The 20,324-nt window shown below is 41.9% G+C and overlaps 1 protein-coding gene across 2 annotated transcripts in view; it reads right to left on the reverse strand.

Annotated features, from left to right (window-relative positions):
• Nucleotides 1-3,052, reverse strand: part of Usp14 (ubiquitin specific peptidase 14) — a 37,020-nt gene extending 33,968 nt beyond the window's left edge. Inside the window, exon 1 of one of the 2 annotated variants that reach the window (XM_008826960.3) lies at nt 2,890-3,052. In XM_008826960.3, coding sequence (XP_008825182.1) covers nt 2,890-2,905 — 16 coding nt within the window. In that variant the 5' untranslated portion in view covers nt 2,906-3,052. Of the gene's footprint in view, nt 1-2,601; nt 2,753-2,889 lie in introns of those variants that run through there. The other variant, XM_008826961.3, reaches the window with a different exon arrangement.
• Nucleotides 3,053-20,324: the final 17,272 nt, after the last annotated feature.

Here is a 20,324-nt window from a genome sequence, read left to right on the forward strand (position 1 = left end):
AGCCAATACATTCATACAAACAAAATTAAAATAATAAAAAATTTTTTAAATGGTTAAGATGTGACAAGTGCCTATAATAATCTCAGCTACTCAGGGAACTGAGGCAGAAGAACAGCTTGAGATGAGAAGTTAGAGCCAGGGGCAAAGGACATAAGCAGACCCCACTCCTACAAGGTAAATTTTACCACAATAAAAAGGCTCATTCAGGAGAGAGAGGAAAAAAAAAAGAAAAACAATGAGAAGAACCTATCTGAAATTTATTTAGCCACATCTCTATGGGCTACTTAAAACTTTTTGCTCAAGCTAGGTGTGGTGGCGCACACTTTTAATCTTAGCACTCAGGAGGCAGAGGCAGGCCAACTCTTTTAGTTCAAAGCCAGCCTGGTCTCCATAGTGAGTTCCAGTTTATGGCTACAGGGAGACCCTGTCTCAAAAACACCAAAAAAAAAAACTATTATGTTGAATTTTTATGTTGAATTTTTATTAAAGCAAAACAACATATATAAAAACTCTAGCTCTAGCTCTGTGTTAGGCACACAGTAGGTTTTCAATAATCTTACTGTACTTATCTTTAGCCACTTAAGAATCTCAACAGTTAATCAACAAGCTTGTGAGAAGAGGCCTATTCACTAACATAACGGGACATGCCAATTAAAATACCAAGGAAGTGTTTCATATCTAGTAGTTTGGCAATCATTATTAAGTCTGATACTAGCAAAGTTGCTCAGAATGGGAAAGAAGGAGCTCTTAGAGTTAGTGCTGATGGGAATGTACATTGGAATGAACAGATGGACTGCCTTGTAGAGCAGGTAAGTCCCATGAGGTTGAAGATGATCATGCTCTATGCCTGTATCTTCCAGGAATTTTTTTTTTTGTTTTGGGTTTGTTGTTGTTATTGTTGTTATTTGAGACAGGGTCTCCCTGTAGCCCCAGCTGGCCTAGAACTCTCTATGTAGACCAAGCTGGCCTCCATCTCACAGAGATCCACCTGCCTCTACTCCTCAAGTGTTGGGATCTGAGGAGTGCACCTCCATCCTTGCTTTTCCAGGAATTATTGAATAATGCACAAGGACTTATGCTTTGAAGAGCTTACTGCACTGCTCTCTGCGAGAATACTCTTGCTTTTCTCTAGATTTTAAAAGCAGAGTATCATTAACTTCAGATTAATGGATCTGATCTATACGCACCAGTATGGATGCTCCTCAGACCACAATATTGAGGTTTTTTTTAATTTTTTAAAAATTATTTATTAAAAAAAATCTAGACAGTTTTCTACTAAAACTTATGAAACAGCATTCAAAATGTCTTCTTCACTTTAATGTTAATTGGGGTTTTTGCTGATCCTGGGAATATAAATGTTTAAGAAAAGGATCTTAGAAATCTACTTCAATACCCCCATTTGGGGACAAGGAAAAGATCTGACTTACCATATAATTTTAAAGATAAAAATTTTAGCGACTGGTGGCATTTTTGTGTAGGAACAAAGAGGTTGGTTTTGTTGTGTGTGAACCTACCAATCTACTGAAGTATTACTTAATTCACACCCCCTAGATTCTATATTGAATAAATAGATTATTTCTAGAATCATTCTGCCAATCACTGTAACTTAAGAAAATGGTTGGGTAACTATTAAAACATTGGACTTGTGGGGCTACAGAGATGGCTCAGCCTTTAGAGCACTGACTGCTCTTGTGAGGACCAAGGGGTTTGGTCCCCAAGCACCATACAGTGGCTAACAACTGTCCTAACTCCAGTTCCCTCTTCTGACCTCCACAGGTACTGCATAATACAGGTGCACTTACATCCATGCAGGCAATACACTCATACACATAAAAATAACAAATATTTTTAAAGGGGACTTAAAGATTCTAGACTTATTAAAGCATTGGATTTCAGATTCTAGACTATCAGAAATTCACCTGAGGGTGCCAGGCATGATGACATACACACCTTTAATCCCAGCACTGGGAAGGCAGAGGAAGGTGGATCTGGTGAACATATGGAGTTCCAGGCCAGCCAGCTGGCTAGAGAACCTGTCTCAAAAATAAAAATTTAATCTCTAATAAAGGAATTATGTACACCAGAATGGAGAGTCAGAAATAATGAATTACATATCCAATCCCCCATAGCCAACTGGGGACACCGTATACCTATTAGTTGCCATTTTAAATTAGTAAACAGTGAAGTCCATTAACTAAAGATGACCCTGGTCAATACCTTGGACAGATTCAAGCAAATGACTCCTTTCAAATGCCAAAATTAAAGAAACGGCATTCCCCCATATTTGTATTCATCTACCTCTTAAAGCTAACACTAAGTTTCGGTTATAGAAGTCCAGTACAAGGTATACTTAAATTGAAACGAACTGGTTTACAGTCTACCTTGGGCTAGAATTAAAATTGGTACAAAAGAGCCAGAGGGGTGGGCGAAGGGCAGCTATTGAGAGCAATTCCACGCAGACGGCAGGCTAGCAAACCTTACTCCCAGGTCTCTCCACCCCGAGCCTTCTTCCCTGCTCGTTGCACAGCTATCACTGAGCACCTCAAAGCAATCACACTGCACCCCCAGCCTGGTCCCCCAGGGCCCAGGCCACACCCTCACCTTTCCAGCTCACTAGAACCGCATCAGAAAGTATTCTGCAGAGTCATGACTCTGATGTTTCCTGGTCGCAACTCCTGATCCCACCCCCTACACCCAGCAGCCCAGCAGAAAGCGTCCCACGCGCGCCAGGGCTCCCACCGAGGACTGGGCGGAAGAGGCTTCGCGCAGCCGCCACCCGCACCCCGCACCCCGCACCCCGGCCCTCCCCGGCCCGTGCGCCTCTGCAGGCCCGTCCTGGGCGGAGGCCTAGCGGCGACCACGAGGGCACGAGGCGAGGACTCGGCTCACCCGAGTACAGCGGCATGGCGGGCGGTGGAGGGAGGCGACCACACGAGGGGCTAGGTCTGGCAAGGGCAGAAGAGGGACCAGACGCAGCTAGTAGCTGCGGCCAGGGAGGACGCGCGGGGGTAGCGGCAGCTCCGGTGCGACAATTCTCATTCAAACCGGCCACTGTCGATGACGCAGCAGCACGCACTTCACCCAGGGAGCCACTGCGGGGAGGAAGCGCAGCACGCAGAGCAGAGGCGGGGCCTGGGGTGGGGGGTGAGGAGAGGGAGGGGCAGACAGGGCAGAGGCGGGGCCTGGCGGGGGTGAGGAGAGGGAGGGGCGGACAGGGCAGAGGCGGGGCCTGGGGCGAGAGAGGGAGGGGCGGGCAGGAGTGGAGGCGGGGACTGGGGCGAGAAGCGTGGCCAACGGAGCAGAGGCGGAGTCAGAAGGGGTTCAGAAGAGAGGGGCGGGATGAGGGAGGGAGTGGAAATGGAACTGGAGCTTGAGGGTGAGCAGGTGTGCTCGTGTGCAGTGCACATCTGCTGTCTGGCACCGCTGGGCAACGTGGTCCTTGTTCTTACACAGCTGAAACACCGGTATTCCGCTTGTAGTGTTCCTTTTTTTTAAAGTGTCTCTCAGTTTCCATAAACGATGGGTCTGTACAAACAAGACTCTTGCTAATGTGCCCAGAAGAGATGAGAATGGGGAGACTAGGTTCTATGTATCACATTTACTGAGAGGACTTTATAATAAACTGAAGTATGCAGGGACTGGAGAGATGGCTCAGCGGTTAAGAGCTGACTGCTCTTGCCAAGGACCCGGTTTCGATTCCCAGCACCCACATGGCGGCAACAAACCGTCCTTAACTCCAATTCCAGGGGAATCCGAAGCCCTCCTCTGACCTCCGCGGCATTGCACTGCACTTACATACATGCAGGCAATACACTCATACACATAAATTTTTTTTTTAAGCAGTGATTAGCCGGGCATGGTGGCACATGCCTTTAATCCTAGCACTCAGGAGGCAGAGGCAGGCAGATCTCTGAGTTCAAGGCCACCCTGGTCTACATAGTGAGTTCCAGGACAGCTGGGGCTACATAGAGACCCTGTCTCAGACACCCCCAAAAAAAATAGTGATTATAGATTCAGACCTATTTTGTCCCCAGTTGCTACTTTTCTAGCAACCTAAATACTCTGCAAGGCATGCGGGGCGCACGCCTTTAATCCCAGCACTTGGGAGGCAGAGGTAGATGTATCTCTGTGAGTTCGAGGCCAGCCTGGTCTACAATGTGCGTTCCAGGCCAGCTAGGACTACAGGGAGACACTGTCTCAAAACCACCAAGAAAAGCGAGGAGGGGGATGATTTATCGGACTATAGGTAGGCTTATTGTATAAAGTTCCTCTAAAAGTGCATTGCATAGGTCCTTTGTGGAAAAATCTTTGCTGCCCTTTGTTGAAGTTTTCAGAGAGGCCTAAAGGTTGAAGTATGCAAACGGAGGCCATCCTCTGAATGGTGCTCCCACTACATCCATCTGTTGCCTTTAGTAACTCCTCAGACTTCCATGTCTTGAACATGTGTATCCCCTCACCCCTACTAACAGAAACGGTGGCTGTCAGAGGCTCAGGCAAATATTATAACTGGATGTAAAAGCCCATGTTTTAAGGTTTCTCATTCTGTGGCTGACCAATGAATGAGTGGTCTAAATTGAGTTTGTTTACAGTTGCCCTCTTTGGTACAACTAACTTCCTTCAGTAACCCTGGGGGAATCTGTTGACCTAAATTTAAAACAAATGGGAGCAAATGTGGCCTCCATAGCAAACAGAGGGAAACATATAAAGAAATTCACAAGGCTAGTCTTGCTCAATGATAGAGGGAGCCCTCAATGAGAGCAACCTTGCCTAGTAGTTGCCAAACCCTGACAGCTATACATAGCAGATACACTCTTCTTTTTAAGGTGGACTTCTTTAATGAAGACCTTAACCAATAGGCAATATTTTAACCTGCATGTTTATGAATAAGACCTGTGGAGTATGGCCAGATGTCAGGTTTTTAATAAATCTTTTTGTTAATATACTCAGAAGAAGAAGAGCTGGGAATTGAGAGGATTTGGTCTCTATTATATTTAATAAAGAGACTATAAAATGCACTGGTTACTGTTTACAATGTGTTAGTCCTCATCTGGCCAACAAAAATTCCATCCAACTTTAAAATCCCCCATTTATTGCTAACTCTTTCAGATAAATATAAAACTCATTCCTACAATTCCCCCTTTCCTATCAAGCACTATTACATCTTTATTTTCTTTTTAAACAAATATGAGTCCAAGGCATTCATCTAGAAGGATGTAAAATTAATCAAGCACGAGTTCTTAATGAGACCCGTGATGAGAAGCGGAGTCCTGCATTCCTTAACTCCGCAACTCTCTAAATTGGAGCTCTTTGCTAGGAGCAACAGAAGCCAAAGAACTGATGGACAAAATGTAGGCTAGCTAACAAAATCACTAGGAAAACCAATGAAGTGACACAGGAAACGGACCAAGGGAGGTGGGCACCCGGAAACCAACGAAAGGTCCTATCATGGAAACAGTGGCTACTCCTGCTCCCACCTGCATGAGCAACCCTTGATCTAAGACTGTGAGGTAGGGCTGGAGAGATAGCTCAGTGGTTAAGAACACTGTTCTTTGCAGACAGACCTGGGCTTGAATCCCACCACCCACATGGCCGCTAACAACTGTCTGTAACTCCAGTTCCAGGAGCTCCGACAAGTCTCTTCTGTTCTCTGGGGCACTGCACGACCCGGGTGCATTCACATACATGCAGGCAATACACGCATACACATAAAATAAAAATTTTTTTAAAAGACTGTGGGCTAAGCAAGATTGCACAATTGGCAAGTATATCCTTCTCCTGCAAGGGATGAGGAAAGGACTGGCCCAGCTGCCCATGCAGAGATACTGAGGCATGAGGATGGCCTTCCTAAAAAAGCCAAGCATTAGTTTCCCATGGCTGCTGTAACTAACAGCCAGAAACTTGATGGTTTAAAGCCACAATGATGAATTTTCCTGCCAGTCTTGTAGTCCACAGCACAAGAACAACCTTAACCTTTTGGGGGTTGGCAGGGCTGCATCCCTTCTGGAGTTACTAAGGGAGAAATATGGTCCTTGTCTTTTCCAGATGTTACAAGCTGCCCACGTGTCAGCTGACTCCATCCCTGTCATGGGTACCTCTACACCTTTCTCAGCTCCTTCTGACTCTGGCCACTGCCTCCCTCTTTATAAGATCCCATTGATTACACTGGCCTCACCTGGATAATCAAGGCTAATTTTCTCCTTAGCCTAATCATACCAGTAAGTCCCCATTTGAAGGAAGGACATTCACAAGCTCAGGGAATTCAGATGTGGGCATCTTTTCAGGAGCGTTATTCTGTCTACCAGACACTGCCAAAAGTAAGTAAAATAAAAAACAGTGAGCTGGAGAGTTTGCTCAGCAGTTAAGAGCACTGGCTGCTCTTGCAGAGGACTCAGGTTGGATTCCCAGCACCCACATGGCAGCTAACCATCTGTAATTCCAGTTCCAGTGGAATCCAATGCCCTTTTCTGACCATGGGCATTGCACAACATGGGTGCACTTACATACATGTAGGCAACACACACACAAAAATAAAAATAATAAATAAAATATTTGAAAATAAATAAAAATAGAAAATATCTTCTGGATTTTCTTATAGCAACTATTATTTTATTTTATTGGTCTTTTTGAGACAGGGTCTCCCTGTAGCCCCAGCTGGCCTGGAACTCACTATGTAGACCAGGCTGGCCTTGAACTCGCAGAGATCCCCCTGCCTGTGCTAGAATTAAAGGCCTGCGCCACCACGCCCGGCCTAGCAAATGTTATTTTAATTACTGCGTTTTTCTCTCCACTGAATAATAGTTTTATAGAGGAAAAAACTTAGCCTTAAATAATGTTAAATGTGTGTGTGTGTGTGTGTGTGTGTGTGTGTATGTGTATGTGTATGTCTTAGAACAGTACTTTGCTTTGAAACCATATTAAATAACTATTTCCTATGTGGATACAAAACCTAATTTTGGATCAACAAAAGATGCAAATTATATCAAGTGAATACATGCTGCTTTAAGAAAAGAGGCCTCACCTGTCAACTGCTAAAAGAAGGTAGAAAGAGGGTTGTAGAGGAATCAGAGGCGAGCAAGAGAAAGCTTGGTCATGGACCAATGCTCCATCCCTGCCGTTCCTCTGCTGCCTGCTGCAGAAGTAATTCTTAAATGGAAGGTGAACATGGATCACCTGGTATCTTGTCAAAATACCAATCTGGATGCCACTGATCTCAGATGGAGTCTAACATAACAACAAGCTCTCAGAAAATGCTGAGACATGTAGTCTAAAAATCACTCTTTGAGTAGTTTGGAAAGTGTTAAAGGTCATGTCTTTTTCTCTTTGGCATAAAATAGGTTCATGCATGTCCAGATTTCAGCTCAAAGCAAGAATCAAGAAAAGAACAATTCAAGACAATGATTTTCTTTTAAACAAGAAGAGGAGGAATGTACACAGATTGCTTCTGGTCACATTTCAGTAGTGAAAACACTTACATGGTCATGGCCTACCTGCACGGAAGCCTGGGAAATGGAGTCTATAGCAAAGCACAGGTATAAACCCTTTCTTTATGCAAGAAGAATAGGGGGGTTATGGAAAATCGGGGGCTGGGGCTGAAGAGGTGGCTCAGTGATTAAGAGCACTGGCTCCTCTTCCAGAGGACCTGGGTTTGGTTCTCAGTCCCCACATAGTGGCTAACAACTACTCATAACTTCAGTTCCAGCACATCTGGCATCCTCTTCTGGCTCCTGTGATCACTGCACACGTGATGCATTTACACACATGCAGCCAAAACACATGTAAAATAAAAATAAATTTCTAAAAATGTATGAAAAACCAATAGTCTCTGCTGTACAAATACTGATGTTTTGTAAATAATCTCCAAACTTCTAATTTCCTACAAGTGACATAATTCCTGGTTGTTCAGTTTTCTCAACTGTGCAATGAAAATGATTATACCTATCTCTGGACCTTCTCAGCTTAAGTAGCTAATTAAATGCATTTGTGTCAAAAATGACCAAACGGGCTGGAGAGATGACTCAGTGGGTAAGAGCACTGACTGCTCTTACAGAGGACCCAGGTTTGATTCCCAGCACCCACATGACAGCTATGAACCGTCCTTAACTCCAGTTCCAGGGGAATGAGAAGCCCCTTCTGACCTCCGCAGCATTGCACGACATGGGTGCACTCACATACGTGCAGACAATACACTCATACACATAAAATAAAAATAATAAATAAAATATAAAAAAAGACCAAACAGCTGACCTAGAACAGAACAAAAAGCTGATGTATTTGAATGTTTACACATTTACCTTTTAGATTAAGTTCAATTCTCAAAGTTTTAATAGTGAAGCCAAAATAGAAACATATTTCATTTAGTCTTCAGTGCACCCCCCCCCTCAGTGTTCACAATTGAGTGTAGCCTAGTGGCACACACTTGTAATCCTACTACTTGGGAATTTGAGGCAGGAAAAGGAGGAGTTCAAGGTTAATCTTACCTAAACACCAAGTTTGAGGCCAGCCTGGACTACATGAAACTCTCAAAAAGAGACCCAATTTTTTCACAACAGGACACAAACACAGAGTTTTGACCTAATATTTCTCTACCTATGCAATTTCAGTTAAAATCAATGATGTTTGAATACACTCTCAGCCCCCTGCATCAGAGTCAGATCTGCATGCAACAGCCAGAAAAAGACTGACAAAATGTTTGTTTTTTTGTCTTTTTGAGACAGGGTCTCTGTAGCCCCAGCTGTCCTGGAACTCACTATGTAGACCAGGCTGGCTTTGAACTCACAAAGATCCGCCTGCCCCTGCCTCCCGAGTGCTGGGATTAAAGGCATGCACCACCACGCCCGGCCAGACAAAATGTTTTTTAATTATGACTGAATTGAACATGTAGACTTCTTCTGGTCATTATTTCATAAACAAAACAGTATAACAACCATTTCCATTGCATTAGACATATAATAGAGATGGGTCCAGGTATACAATAGAGTATGCACAGATTATAGGCAAATCCACACCATTTTATGTAAGGAAAGTAAGATTGAAGACTTTGGTGTTGTCAGGAATGGCTATACTGTCCTTTCACGCTTTCCAGTTTTCACTTTATTATTGTTGTGTGTACATAATATGTTTGTGTGTATGGACACAATGTGCATGTGGAGGTCAGAAGACAACTTTGTAAAGTCAGTTCTTCCCTTCCGCTTTATGTGGGTTATATGGATTGAACTCAGGTCATCAGGCTTGTATGTCAAGCATCTTGCTATTCCTGTCTTCCAGTTTCTGCTCTCCACTCCCACCTTGGAATGTCCCCCCAACCCCAGTTTCTCTCCACTTACTCACCTCCCTGACATATGTTTAAACCTTACAAATTGGAAAGTGCCAGGCATGGTAGCACATTCCTTTAATCCCAGCACTTGGGAGGCAGAGGCAGGCAGATCTCTCTGAGTTCAAGGTCAGCTGGGGCTACCTGGAAAACAAAAACAAAAACAAAAACAAAACAAATTGGAAAGATTTCCTCTTTAAACATTTGATTTTTGCACCATTCAGTGTTGAATTACTCTCTTAACATTTTGTGCTTTATAATTATATTGCTACCCACAGGGCCAGATGGTTCAATGGATAGAGACAATTTCACACAGACCTGGCAACCTGAGTTCAATTCCTAGATCTCACAATGTGGTAGGAAAGAACTAACTCCTGACACACACACACACACACACACGCACAGAGAGAACAGATAAATAATAGATTTTATCTGTACTAACTGCCTCATGTCTGCACAATGATTGCATCTAGCGTGTTCATCTGTGTGTTTCCTAGGTCTAGCACAGACAGCATGGAATAGGCATTTTATGCATTGCTGCATGAATGGATTAAGGGTATTACTGACAGGAATTCCAACAAAAAAAATTACTAAAGGATGTTGAAAACAGTTGAGGGATTGCAAAATCCTAAAGCACTCAAATCCATAAATTCAAATATTATTTGTTAACTATATACTCTTAGACCCTTGTATTCCAGGCACTCACAATCCATCAGAAAATATGGGAAAAATATTAAAACACAAGGCCAGGAATTGTGGCTCATACCTGTAATCTTAGCATTCAGGAAGCAGAAGCAGGAGGATCATGAGTTCTAGGATACCCTGTGAGTATGTCTCAGAAAAATTTTTTAAAAGTAAAATATGTAATAATGTATATGGAGGACTTAAGTTAGAGGCTAACTAGATAAAACAGAGGATGCATATGTGGGGCTGTGGTAATAGATAAGGTAGGAAGGGTATTATGGGGTGTGATGATTATAGAAAGCCTGAGTACCAGGATAAAAATTTCAGTCTCAATTCAGTGGTGTTCCTTACCTTCTTAGTCACTGTTCATCCCAAAGTTAATATTGGTATTTCCACATTCTGGACTCTTCCAGATTATTTCTCACTTTAAAGATAAGATCTACACCAAGTCAAGAATCCTTATATAAAGGTTGGATAAGGCAAGGCCCACTTTACTGTCATCTACTTTTGAAATTAGTAAAGTAATACCTGCACAAGTTTTGAGATTCAAATAACAAGATAACATTTAAAGAAAGCCAAAACTTGCCAGGTGTGGTGGTGGACAATTTTAATCTAAGCACTCAGGAGGCAGAGGCAGGTGGGTCTCTGTGTGTTCAAGGCCAGCCTGATCTACTTAGCAAGTTCCAGGACACCTAGGGTTAGTGAGAACCTGTCTCAAATATAATTAAAGGAAAGAAAAAAAACAAAAACTCATCTATAATTCTAAATAATATCCCTATATCTCTATTCTCTATCAAATTTAATAGTGTTTATTGAATTTACATTGTAAAATAGAATGTATCTCAGCTATGTTACATGTACCTGCCCCTCTCCTTCTCCCTCCTTCCTCCTTTTTTATAGTTAAATTAAATTTTAATTCCTTCACTCCTTAAAATTATAAACACACTTAGAGCTCAATTTCTTTTTCTAGAGCTCAGAGTTTCCTTTTCCATCACCCCATACTGCTGCTTAGATAAGAACATGAGTTTCTAGCCTTTAACCTTCCACCTTCTTTTAGCCATATCAGAGTCTTGATAATAGTTTTGTTGAGTTAAATAAACAGTATTTTTTCCTCAGCATCATGGAGGTATTTCATTCTGTTTGATGCTTGTTTTTTTAAATAGTATTTTTATAAGTGTATTGTCTGCATATATGTAAGTGCACCTGTTGTGCAGTGCTCATGGAGGTCAGAAGGGGATGTCGTCAGATCCCTTGGAACTGGAGTTATGGATGGTTGTCAGCTGTCATGTGGGAGCTGAGCATCGAACCCAGGTCCTCTGCAAGGGCAGCCAGTGCTCTCAACCACTGAGCCATCTCTCCAGCCTCTGGATTTGGCTTTTTTGAGACAAGGTCTCCCTGTAGCCCCAGCTGGCCTGGAACTCTCTATGTAGACAGGCTGGCCTTGGTCTCATGGCGATCCACCTGCCTCTACCACTGGAGGATTGGGATTAAAGGTGTGTACCACCACACCTGGTGGTATTTCATTCCCTTAGCTTTTGTTGCTGATGAAAATTTTCCTTGTTTAATTGCTTGTAATTTACTGGTAAGGTCTTTTCTTGCTGGTAACATTTTATTTTTTTTCTTAATATTATTTAGTTTCATTAAACTGTATCTGGGTGTAGATTTAACTTATCCTTTTCAGTACTAGGCATAAATTTTTGAGCTAAGACTTGTCTTTAAATACTATTTTTGTCTTTTGAAATTACAATAGGATTTTCATTTTTTTAAAACGATTTTATATTTATTTAATTTATTTATTTATTTGTCTTTTTGAGACAGGGCCCCCTGTAGCCCCAGCTGTCCTGGAACTCACTACGTAGACCAGGCTGGCCTCGAACTCACCAAGATCCGCCTGCCTCTGCCTCCCAAGTGCTGGGATTAAAGGCGTGCACCACCACTCCCGGCCTGATTTTATTTTTATTTTTATGTGTAAGAGTGTATTGCCTCCATGTATGTAAGTGCGCTAGTGTCTTGCAATGCCCATGGAGGTCAGAAAAAAGCATCGAATTCTCCTGGAACTGGCGTTATGGACTGTTGTTACCCATCATGTGGGTGCTGGGATCAAACCTGGGCCCACTACAAGAGCAGTCAGTGCTCTTAAGCGGTGAGCCATCTCTCCAGCCCAGGTCTCCCGTTTTTATTATTGCTTTATCTCTATGATAAATGATATTTGAATTTACAATGATATCTATTTGCCTATTTTGGTTTCAAATAGCACAAGAGTCCTTCAAATTAATTTTTTGCTGTTTTTATTGGTGGTAGTGGGGCTCAAATATGGGGCCTTGTGCATGCTAAGTAAAAGCAAACAAAAAACCCAAAACAAAAACTTTATTAAACCAGGAATTTTGGAGCAGAAAAATTAAAGCTGATGCCCTTCTCTATCACAACCCCCCTTCCTCTTTCCTCCTATCTCTGCCCCACCTCCGCCTCCTCTCCTCCCCTCTCCCTCCTCCTCATTCCTCTTTCCTCTGTAGTGCTGAGGATGGAACTGGGATCCTTGCCATGGACTTTTCATTTGCTTTAGTATGGCACTGTTGAACTTGTTTTCAACCATATTCCTTGTAAAGAAATTAGCTCCGTTTGATTAGATTTTCATCTGCCTTAAAAAGATTTTTAAAAAAAATTTTATGTGTTTTGCTTGAATGAATGTAACAAGTGCAGCCACATTGTGCAACGTCTGCAGAGGCCAGAAGTGGGCATCAGATCACGGCTGTGGAACAACCAAATTCAGTTCTCCAAGAGCACGTGCTCTTAACTGCTGAGCCAGTTTAGGCTTAGCTTGCTTTCTCCCTTTTGTTTATTCAGTCCAGGACCCAAAAGCAGGCCTACAATGGGTAAATTTACCCACCTCAGTTAACACAATCAAGACAATCCTCCACACATACATTCACAGGTCAACCTAATTAGACAATCTCTCTTCACAAGTGATTCTAGATTGTGTCAAACTGACAAAACCATCACAACTGGTGTATTGCTTTGTAGTTTTTGGAAGCTTATTGTCTATTTGTAATATATATATATATATATGCACATATAAATCTTTACTTTTGTGTATGAGTGCTTTGCCTGCATGTCTTTAAGTGTACTTATGCACATGCAATGCCTGTGGAGGTCAGAAGAGGGCAGCGAATCTCCTGGAGTAATAATGGATGGTGTAAATAAGTGCTGGAAACTGGAAGAGTGCTCATAACCACTGAGACACCTCTTCAGCCCCAGCTATTTGTTTTTTAAGTAAATTATTATCTTTAGCTCATCTATAGGGTTTTAATGTTTATTTTTATGTGTATGACTGTATTGCCTGCATGTAAGTGCACCTGTTGTGCAGTGCTATTGGAGGTTAGAAGAGGGTGTTGGATTCCCCTGGAACTGGAGTTACAGACAGCTGTTTGCTGCATGTGGGTGCTGGGAATTGAGCCTGGGTTCTCTGCAACAGCAGCCAAATGGGCTCACCCTCTGGGCCATCTCTCCAGCCCCCAATTTTTTTTTTTTTAAATTTGTGGATTTCTAGGATTTTAATGTTCTGTCGCACACATTTCAGGTATTTTTCCTAGTATCATTTGTAGTTTAACTTGTTTTGGCAGTCATTTGTCTTACACGTTTTTTTTCTTCCTTTTTTTTGGTGGTGGGGGGGAGGGGTCTCTCTGTAGCCCCAGCTGGCCTGGAACTTGCTAGGTACAGACCAGGCTGGCCTCGACCTCACAGAGATCCACCTGCCTCTGCCTCCTCAGTGCTGTGATTAAGGGCACAAAACCACACCTGGCTCTTGAGGAACTTTTACAATTTCTGTATTAAGCCTGTCAATCGCTACCTTTTAACAGCACTGAAAATTCAGATTTTAAGCACCAGGCACACAACAAATTAGTCATGTAGAGGGAGACTGAGAGAACTAGAAAATATATGCCCATTACAAACAAACAAACAAACAAAAACCAGCCATAGGGACTGGTGAGGTGGCCCAGTAGCTAATGGTGAATGGTGCTTGCCACCAAGCCCAACAACCTGAGTTCAATCCCTAGGATCCACATGGTGGAAGGAGAGGACTGACTCCTGAAAGTTGTCTTCTGACCGGCATGCATGCACTGTGGTGCATGCACAGCGTGCACACACACACTCATACACTGTAATTTTTTCTAAAAATTAAAACAAAAAACCCAGCCACAGACAATTGCTCCCTACCAGAATTCTGGCCTTTATTACCCTATTTACTCAAGAGTAAATAGTCACTGAAAATCTGATTTTTGTTTGAAATATTTCAATATTTAAAGTATCAACTAAATAAGAACATGAGTCTAAACAAATATGAAGGCTAATATTAAAGTGTCTTGTTCTAGTTGTTCTGAAAATTCCTGGCAAACAACCATCTAATTATTAAGACAGATTTGTTTCTTCAAACACTTCTTGTTGCAATTATGAGCCTGAAAAAAATAATAAAAACATTTTTAAAAAGGGGGGGCTGGAGAGATGGCTCAGCGGTTAAGAACACTGTTCTTGCAGAAGACCCAGGTTCGAATCCCAGCACCCACATGGCAGCTAACAACTGTCCTTAACTCCCGTTCTAGGGGATCTGACAGCCTCTTCTGTCCTCCGGGGGCACTGTACGACATGGGTGCAATTACATGCAGGCATAACACTCATACACATAAAAATATTTTTAAAAAACCTAATAGCTGGAATCCTAGTTCTGTCTCTTACTCTGACGGTTTCTTGTTAATTCTAAGTTGAACTGCCACTTTGTTAAAAAGGAGTTAAGGATTACATAAATAATTTTTAAGAATGGTAAGGGGTAGGGCCAAGCGTGGTGGTGCACACCTTTAATCCAAGAACGCAGGAGGCAGAAACAGGTGGAGCTCTATGAGACTGAGGACAGCTTGGTCTTCATAGAGTTCCAGGTCAGCTGGAGCTACAGGGAGACCCTATCTCAAAGGAAAAAAAGTGTTTTATGTGTCTCTCTGTGGGTTTGTGCATTTAAGTGCAGTGCCCTCAGGGGCCAGAAGAGGGCACTGGATCCCCAGGACCTGGAGTTACAGGGAGGATTTGAATGACCCAATATGGGAGCTAGGAACTGAATTCAGGTCCTCTACAAGAGCAGCAAGCATTCTTAACCAGGAAACAACTTTCCAGTCTATTGTCAAACTTAAAAAAATATTCTCTCTCTGTGTGTATAGAGTCTATATATATATATATATATATATATATATATATATATATATATATTCTGCTTAGAAAATGAATAGTGGTTGATTTAAAACCAGCTATAGGTTTCTATATGTGTGTGTGTGTTGTGTGCATGTAAATGTTTAAACCTAGAGGACCACCATTGTAATAGTTCATTTGCTATTATTTCTTGTAATGAAGTATTTCTCAGGTTATAAATTATAATGATGAGGGCTGGAGAGATGGCTTAGCGGTTAAGAGCACTGACTGCTCTTGCAGAGGACCCAGGTGTGATTCCCAGTACCCACATGGTGGCTATGAACTGTCCTTAACTCCAGTTCCAGGGGAATCCAAAGCCCTCTTTTGATCACCGTGGCGTTGCATGACACGGGTGCACTCACATACATGCAGGCAATACACTTATATACATAAAATAAAAATATAAATATTTTTAAGAAGTTTAAAAAATAAATTACAATGATGAAACAAGTCACAGATTGTATTAGTCACTTTTCTGTTGCTGTGATAGAAACACCGACTCAAGCAATTTATAGAAGAGTTTATTTGAGTTTACAGTTCCAGGGGAATTACAGTCCATCATGCAGGGAGGCATGGTGGCTGAAGGTGGCTGGAGCAAGAGCAGCAGAAGCTAAGCTCTCACATCATCACGCAGGCACAGGAAGGAAGCAAGAGAGCAACTGGAGATCTGGCAAGGCTTAAGAATTCTCTAAGCCCACCCCAAGTGATGTGCTTCCTCCAGGATAGCCACACCTTCTAAAACCTCCAAAAACAGCACCATCATCTGGGGACAAAATGTCCAAATACTTGGAGCCTATGGAGGGCATTTTCATTCAAACCATCACACAGATTATGTGAAAAGCATTACATTTGCATAAATGTGAAGACCACAAAAAACAGTAACATATGCCTGTATAGATGTTGAGAGTGTATGAATGAAAGGCAATTAATGCCTTTGTGGGGAAAAGAACTGGAAAAGGAGCCCTTCATCTATAGGTTAGGGTCTTAAAAAAACACCAACATGGGGGCTGGGGAGATGGCCCAGTGGGTAAAGTGTTTACTTTGCAAGCATGATAACCTGAGTTTAGAGTCCCAGAATCATATAAAAGCCAAGTGCAACAGTGTGAATCTGTCATCTCAGTGCTGGGGTTGCATGGAAGACAGGTGGATCCCAGTGGGTAGTGTGGGAGGTAGGGGTTAGGAATGGTTAGCCAACTAGTCTAGCCAAGACGTGAACTCCAGGTTCAATGAGAGACCGACTCAAAAACTAAGGTAGAGTGTGACCTTGATGTTGACTTCTGGCCACCTTATGGATGCTCCCGAACATACATGTGCATATACCTACAGCAATGTGTACAACCCGCCCCCCATCCCATTCTTTTTTCTCTTTTGGCAGAAAATAACAAAATCTTTATATGGAATGCAAAGGGCCAAGAACACCCAAGTTAATATGGAAGAATTACAAAGCTGGAAGACTTAGAAAGGACCAATGGGATATATATATGGAAAAACAAGTCAACCCAAATACATGATCTCTACTTCAAAAACAAATCCCAGCTAGGCTGCAGGCATGAATGTGAAACTTCAAACAACAAAGCTGCAGGAGTCTAACACTGGAAAATTATTGTCATGACCCTGGCATAAGTAGATTTCTTAAGCATGAATCATAAACTATCAACATGTCATTAACATTTTGAATTTTTGTTCATCAAATGGTACTATTAATTGGTTGGGCATAGTGGTTCATGCCTTTAATCCCAGCACTTGGGAGGCAGATCTCTGTGACATCCAGGCCAGCCTGGTTTAATATAATGACAGGCCAGCTGGGGTTATACGGAGATCCCCATCTCAAAAACAAAAACCAAATCAAACCAAAAAAGTACTATTTAAAAAGTGAGTAATTTGGGCTGGGGAGATGGCTCAGTGGTTAAAAGCACTGGCTTCTCTTGAAGAGAACCCGGGTTTGAGTCCCAGTACTCATATGGCAGCTAACAACTGTCTACAACACCAGTTCCAGGGGATCTGATACCCTCTTCTATCCTCCTCAGGCACTGCACAACACAGGTGCACTCACATACATGCAGGCAATACACTCATACACATGAAGTAAAAAATAATAAAAATATTAAAAAAATGAATCCTCAAGGACTATGGAGCTTCTCTCAAAGTGTCCTGTAACTGTGGTGAGTCACCTGTCCTCTTGACCAAGGAGGCCATGGAGACTCCAACAGATGGACTTGAACCAGTATCCAGTCTACAAAGAGGAGGGTCAACACAGAGGAAACATTTCCTCCATGCTTTCAAGTGAAGCCAGCCATGGTTGAGTAGGACCTTTGACTTATCTTCACACAGATGGAAATGGTAAAATAAAGGAACCAGGGGCTCCTCCCAAGCTCATGTGACCCCCTGAGGAACAGATCCTCAAATGATCTTAAGAGTAAAAATAAATTGATTTTATCTGGACCATTGTATGGTCTTAAACACCCAAAAAGAAAGTATGACCAATGATTAAAGCAGTCAGTATAATTCTTTAAGAGTCCATGTGTATAGCTAAAGGCTACAACATAACAAGAAACAATGCCAGACAGGAGATACTGTCCTTTGAGTCGTTGGTCAGGGTAGCCTAAGAGACTCCCAGATAGTAACCCAGCATAGAACTGGGAAAATGAACAGGAGACCCCAATCTTATCTAAAGGAATGTTGGCAACTGACTGTTGCTAGATGAGGAAGAGCTGATCTTCCTAAAACAAGGAAATCCAGATAGGTGGACTAGACTAAGTGGATGGACTAGCACTGGGGAACAGCTGGGGTCACTGACAACACAGTGGACAGTAACAGGGCTCCAGTGGGGGACGGGGGGGCTATGGGAGGGTGCCATTTGGGATGCAGGTATAAAGAATAAGATTGTTTGGGATGTTCTGTATGAAACACACACACAAAATCATAAATTAAAAAAAATATTAAGAAGTGTAAAAATTTAATTAGTAGATATGAAAAAATTACCATTGAAATCTACCTGATGACTTTATATTCACATTCAGGTGCCAAAGATCTCAGAAAGTAACCGACTGTGACTATGCTATTCCACCAATGTGCAGGTCTTGCCTACTGCTGACTTCTCAGTCAAGATCTAGCATGCTGTCGCCTGTACTATGGGGTTTTCTGTATGAAATAATATATTTTAAAATGAAATGGAGATTTTTTTTAAAGGTTAAAACCTCATTCAATTTTATGTCTTAAAGGGTTTATACTGAGAACAATAATGTATAATTGTATTAATTCAACACTGAACCAAAAAATTTACAGCTAATTTTGAAAGAGAAGCATCTTTGCTCTAGAAACTGTTATGGACTATATCAAAGCTGTTGTAATGAAATGCTTCTACTAATTATGTGGTTATTAAATAAACTAAAAAAAAAAAAAATGTATCCCCAGGATAGAGATATGACTCAGTGGTTAAGAGCTGCTCTTGCAGAGGACCAGGGTTTGAGTCTCAGCACCCACATGGCAGCTAACAATTGTCCGTAACTCCAGTTGGAGGGGATCTGATGCCCTCTTCTGACTTCTGCAGATCCTGCACATCATGCATTTACAAGCAACACATTCATACACATTATATATATATATATATATATCAAAATAAAAAACATATATCCTTTAAGTTGGGCATTGTGGCTCATGCTTGTAATCTAATACCTCAGGAATCTGAGGCAGGAGGACTGCTGTGAGTTTGAGGCGAGCATAGGCTACAGTGTGAAACTCTGAAACACAAAATCCAAAAGGCCATCCTTTGATGATAGTTAATTCTATGTCTTCTGAGTGGAAAGCATCCTGTAAGATAAGGAAAAATTAAAGCATGAAATTCAAATGAGCAACTCAGTAGAAAGCAATAAATTGATACACTGAGTACCAAATTATTCCATTACCCAGTTCTGCTTTTTGTAGTCAATTACCTACTGTCAACTGCAGTCCAAAAGCATTCAATGGAAGATTTTGTAGATGTTTTAATGATGTTCTGTGCCAATCATTCTGTTTAGCACACCCACCGTTTGCCTTGCTGGCCTGTTACCCACCTAGATGCTCTGGTTGCGAATGACTGTTATGTACTTGTGTTCAAGCAACCCTTTAGAATATGGTCCCCAAGTGGGAGAGTGGCGATGCTGGCAATTCAGACCTACCAAGGCTAGCCTATAAAGTGCTCCCTTTAAGTTAGAAGGTACAAGGTCTTGACTGAATAAGAAAACAAACAAGAACATACTGTTGGCAGTTGTTATGCATGATACAGAATACGAATGATCCTTCTGTAATCGTTTGGGAAAAGCAAACCTGTGCTAGTCTCGCTCCTTATACTGCAGAAGTTATGGCTGCAGTGCACACATGCTAAGATGGAAAGGGGATTACACATGCATATATATGTATAGAAAAAACAAACAGGTTCAGTACAATTCCAAGTTTTAGGTGTCTGCTGAGAATCTAAGACTGTACCCTCCAATACAGTGGAGACGGACTGTACACAATCCGTAGTGATATAAAAAGTACATTAAATATTTTATCAAGTAATTGAGTTCCATTCCCATGTTTGAATTATTTTGCTTACTGATATATATCACATATAACACAGGTGTTTATACATGATATAGATATCATGTATAAAATGTATCATTTTAGATTAAGGGTGAAACAGTAAATACCTGCCTCCATGGATATAATGGAACCCCAAATAAACAGAAGTGATCCCAGTGGGATTAAGCCTGTGAGTGATGATAGTGGCTATTTTCTTTCTAGTCTAGAGGTTGCATCTCAGCTGGTAACTTGCAGGTATGGTTGATGGGCTGGCCTAATGGTAAGCCTCCATTCCCTTAGGGTGTCTTCCTGTGTAATAAAGTAGAGAGAAATCTAGAAGCTGCTTCACATACTGTACTGAGCTAGGAGTCTGGATAAGTGTTTGGCCAAGCAGCTGTACCCATAGAAGGTAGGTGTAATATGGAGGTTGTGCTGGCAAGCTAGGGACATGGAAATGGTTTTCTGAGGCAGTGTGGACAGTGATCCCAATGAGTGGACATGAAATCATGAAATTCCTACCTGGAGAATGTAGTGCAAAGTATCCAGTCGTGTTGTA

Source organism: Nannospalax galili, unplaced genomic scaffold (genome assembly GCF_000622305.1).
Source record: "Nannospalax galili isolate Female #2095 unplaced genomic scaffold, S.galili_v1.0 scaffold511, whole genome shotgun sequence".
NCBI classification, from domain to species: Eukaryota; Metazoa; Chordata; class Mammalia; order Rodentia; family Spalacidae; genus Nannospalax; species Nannospalax galili.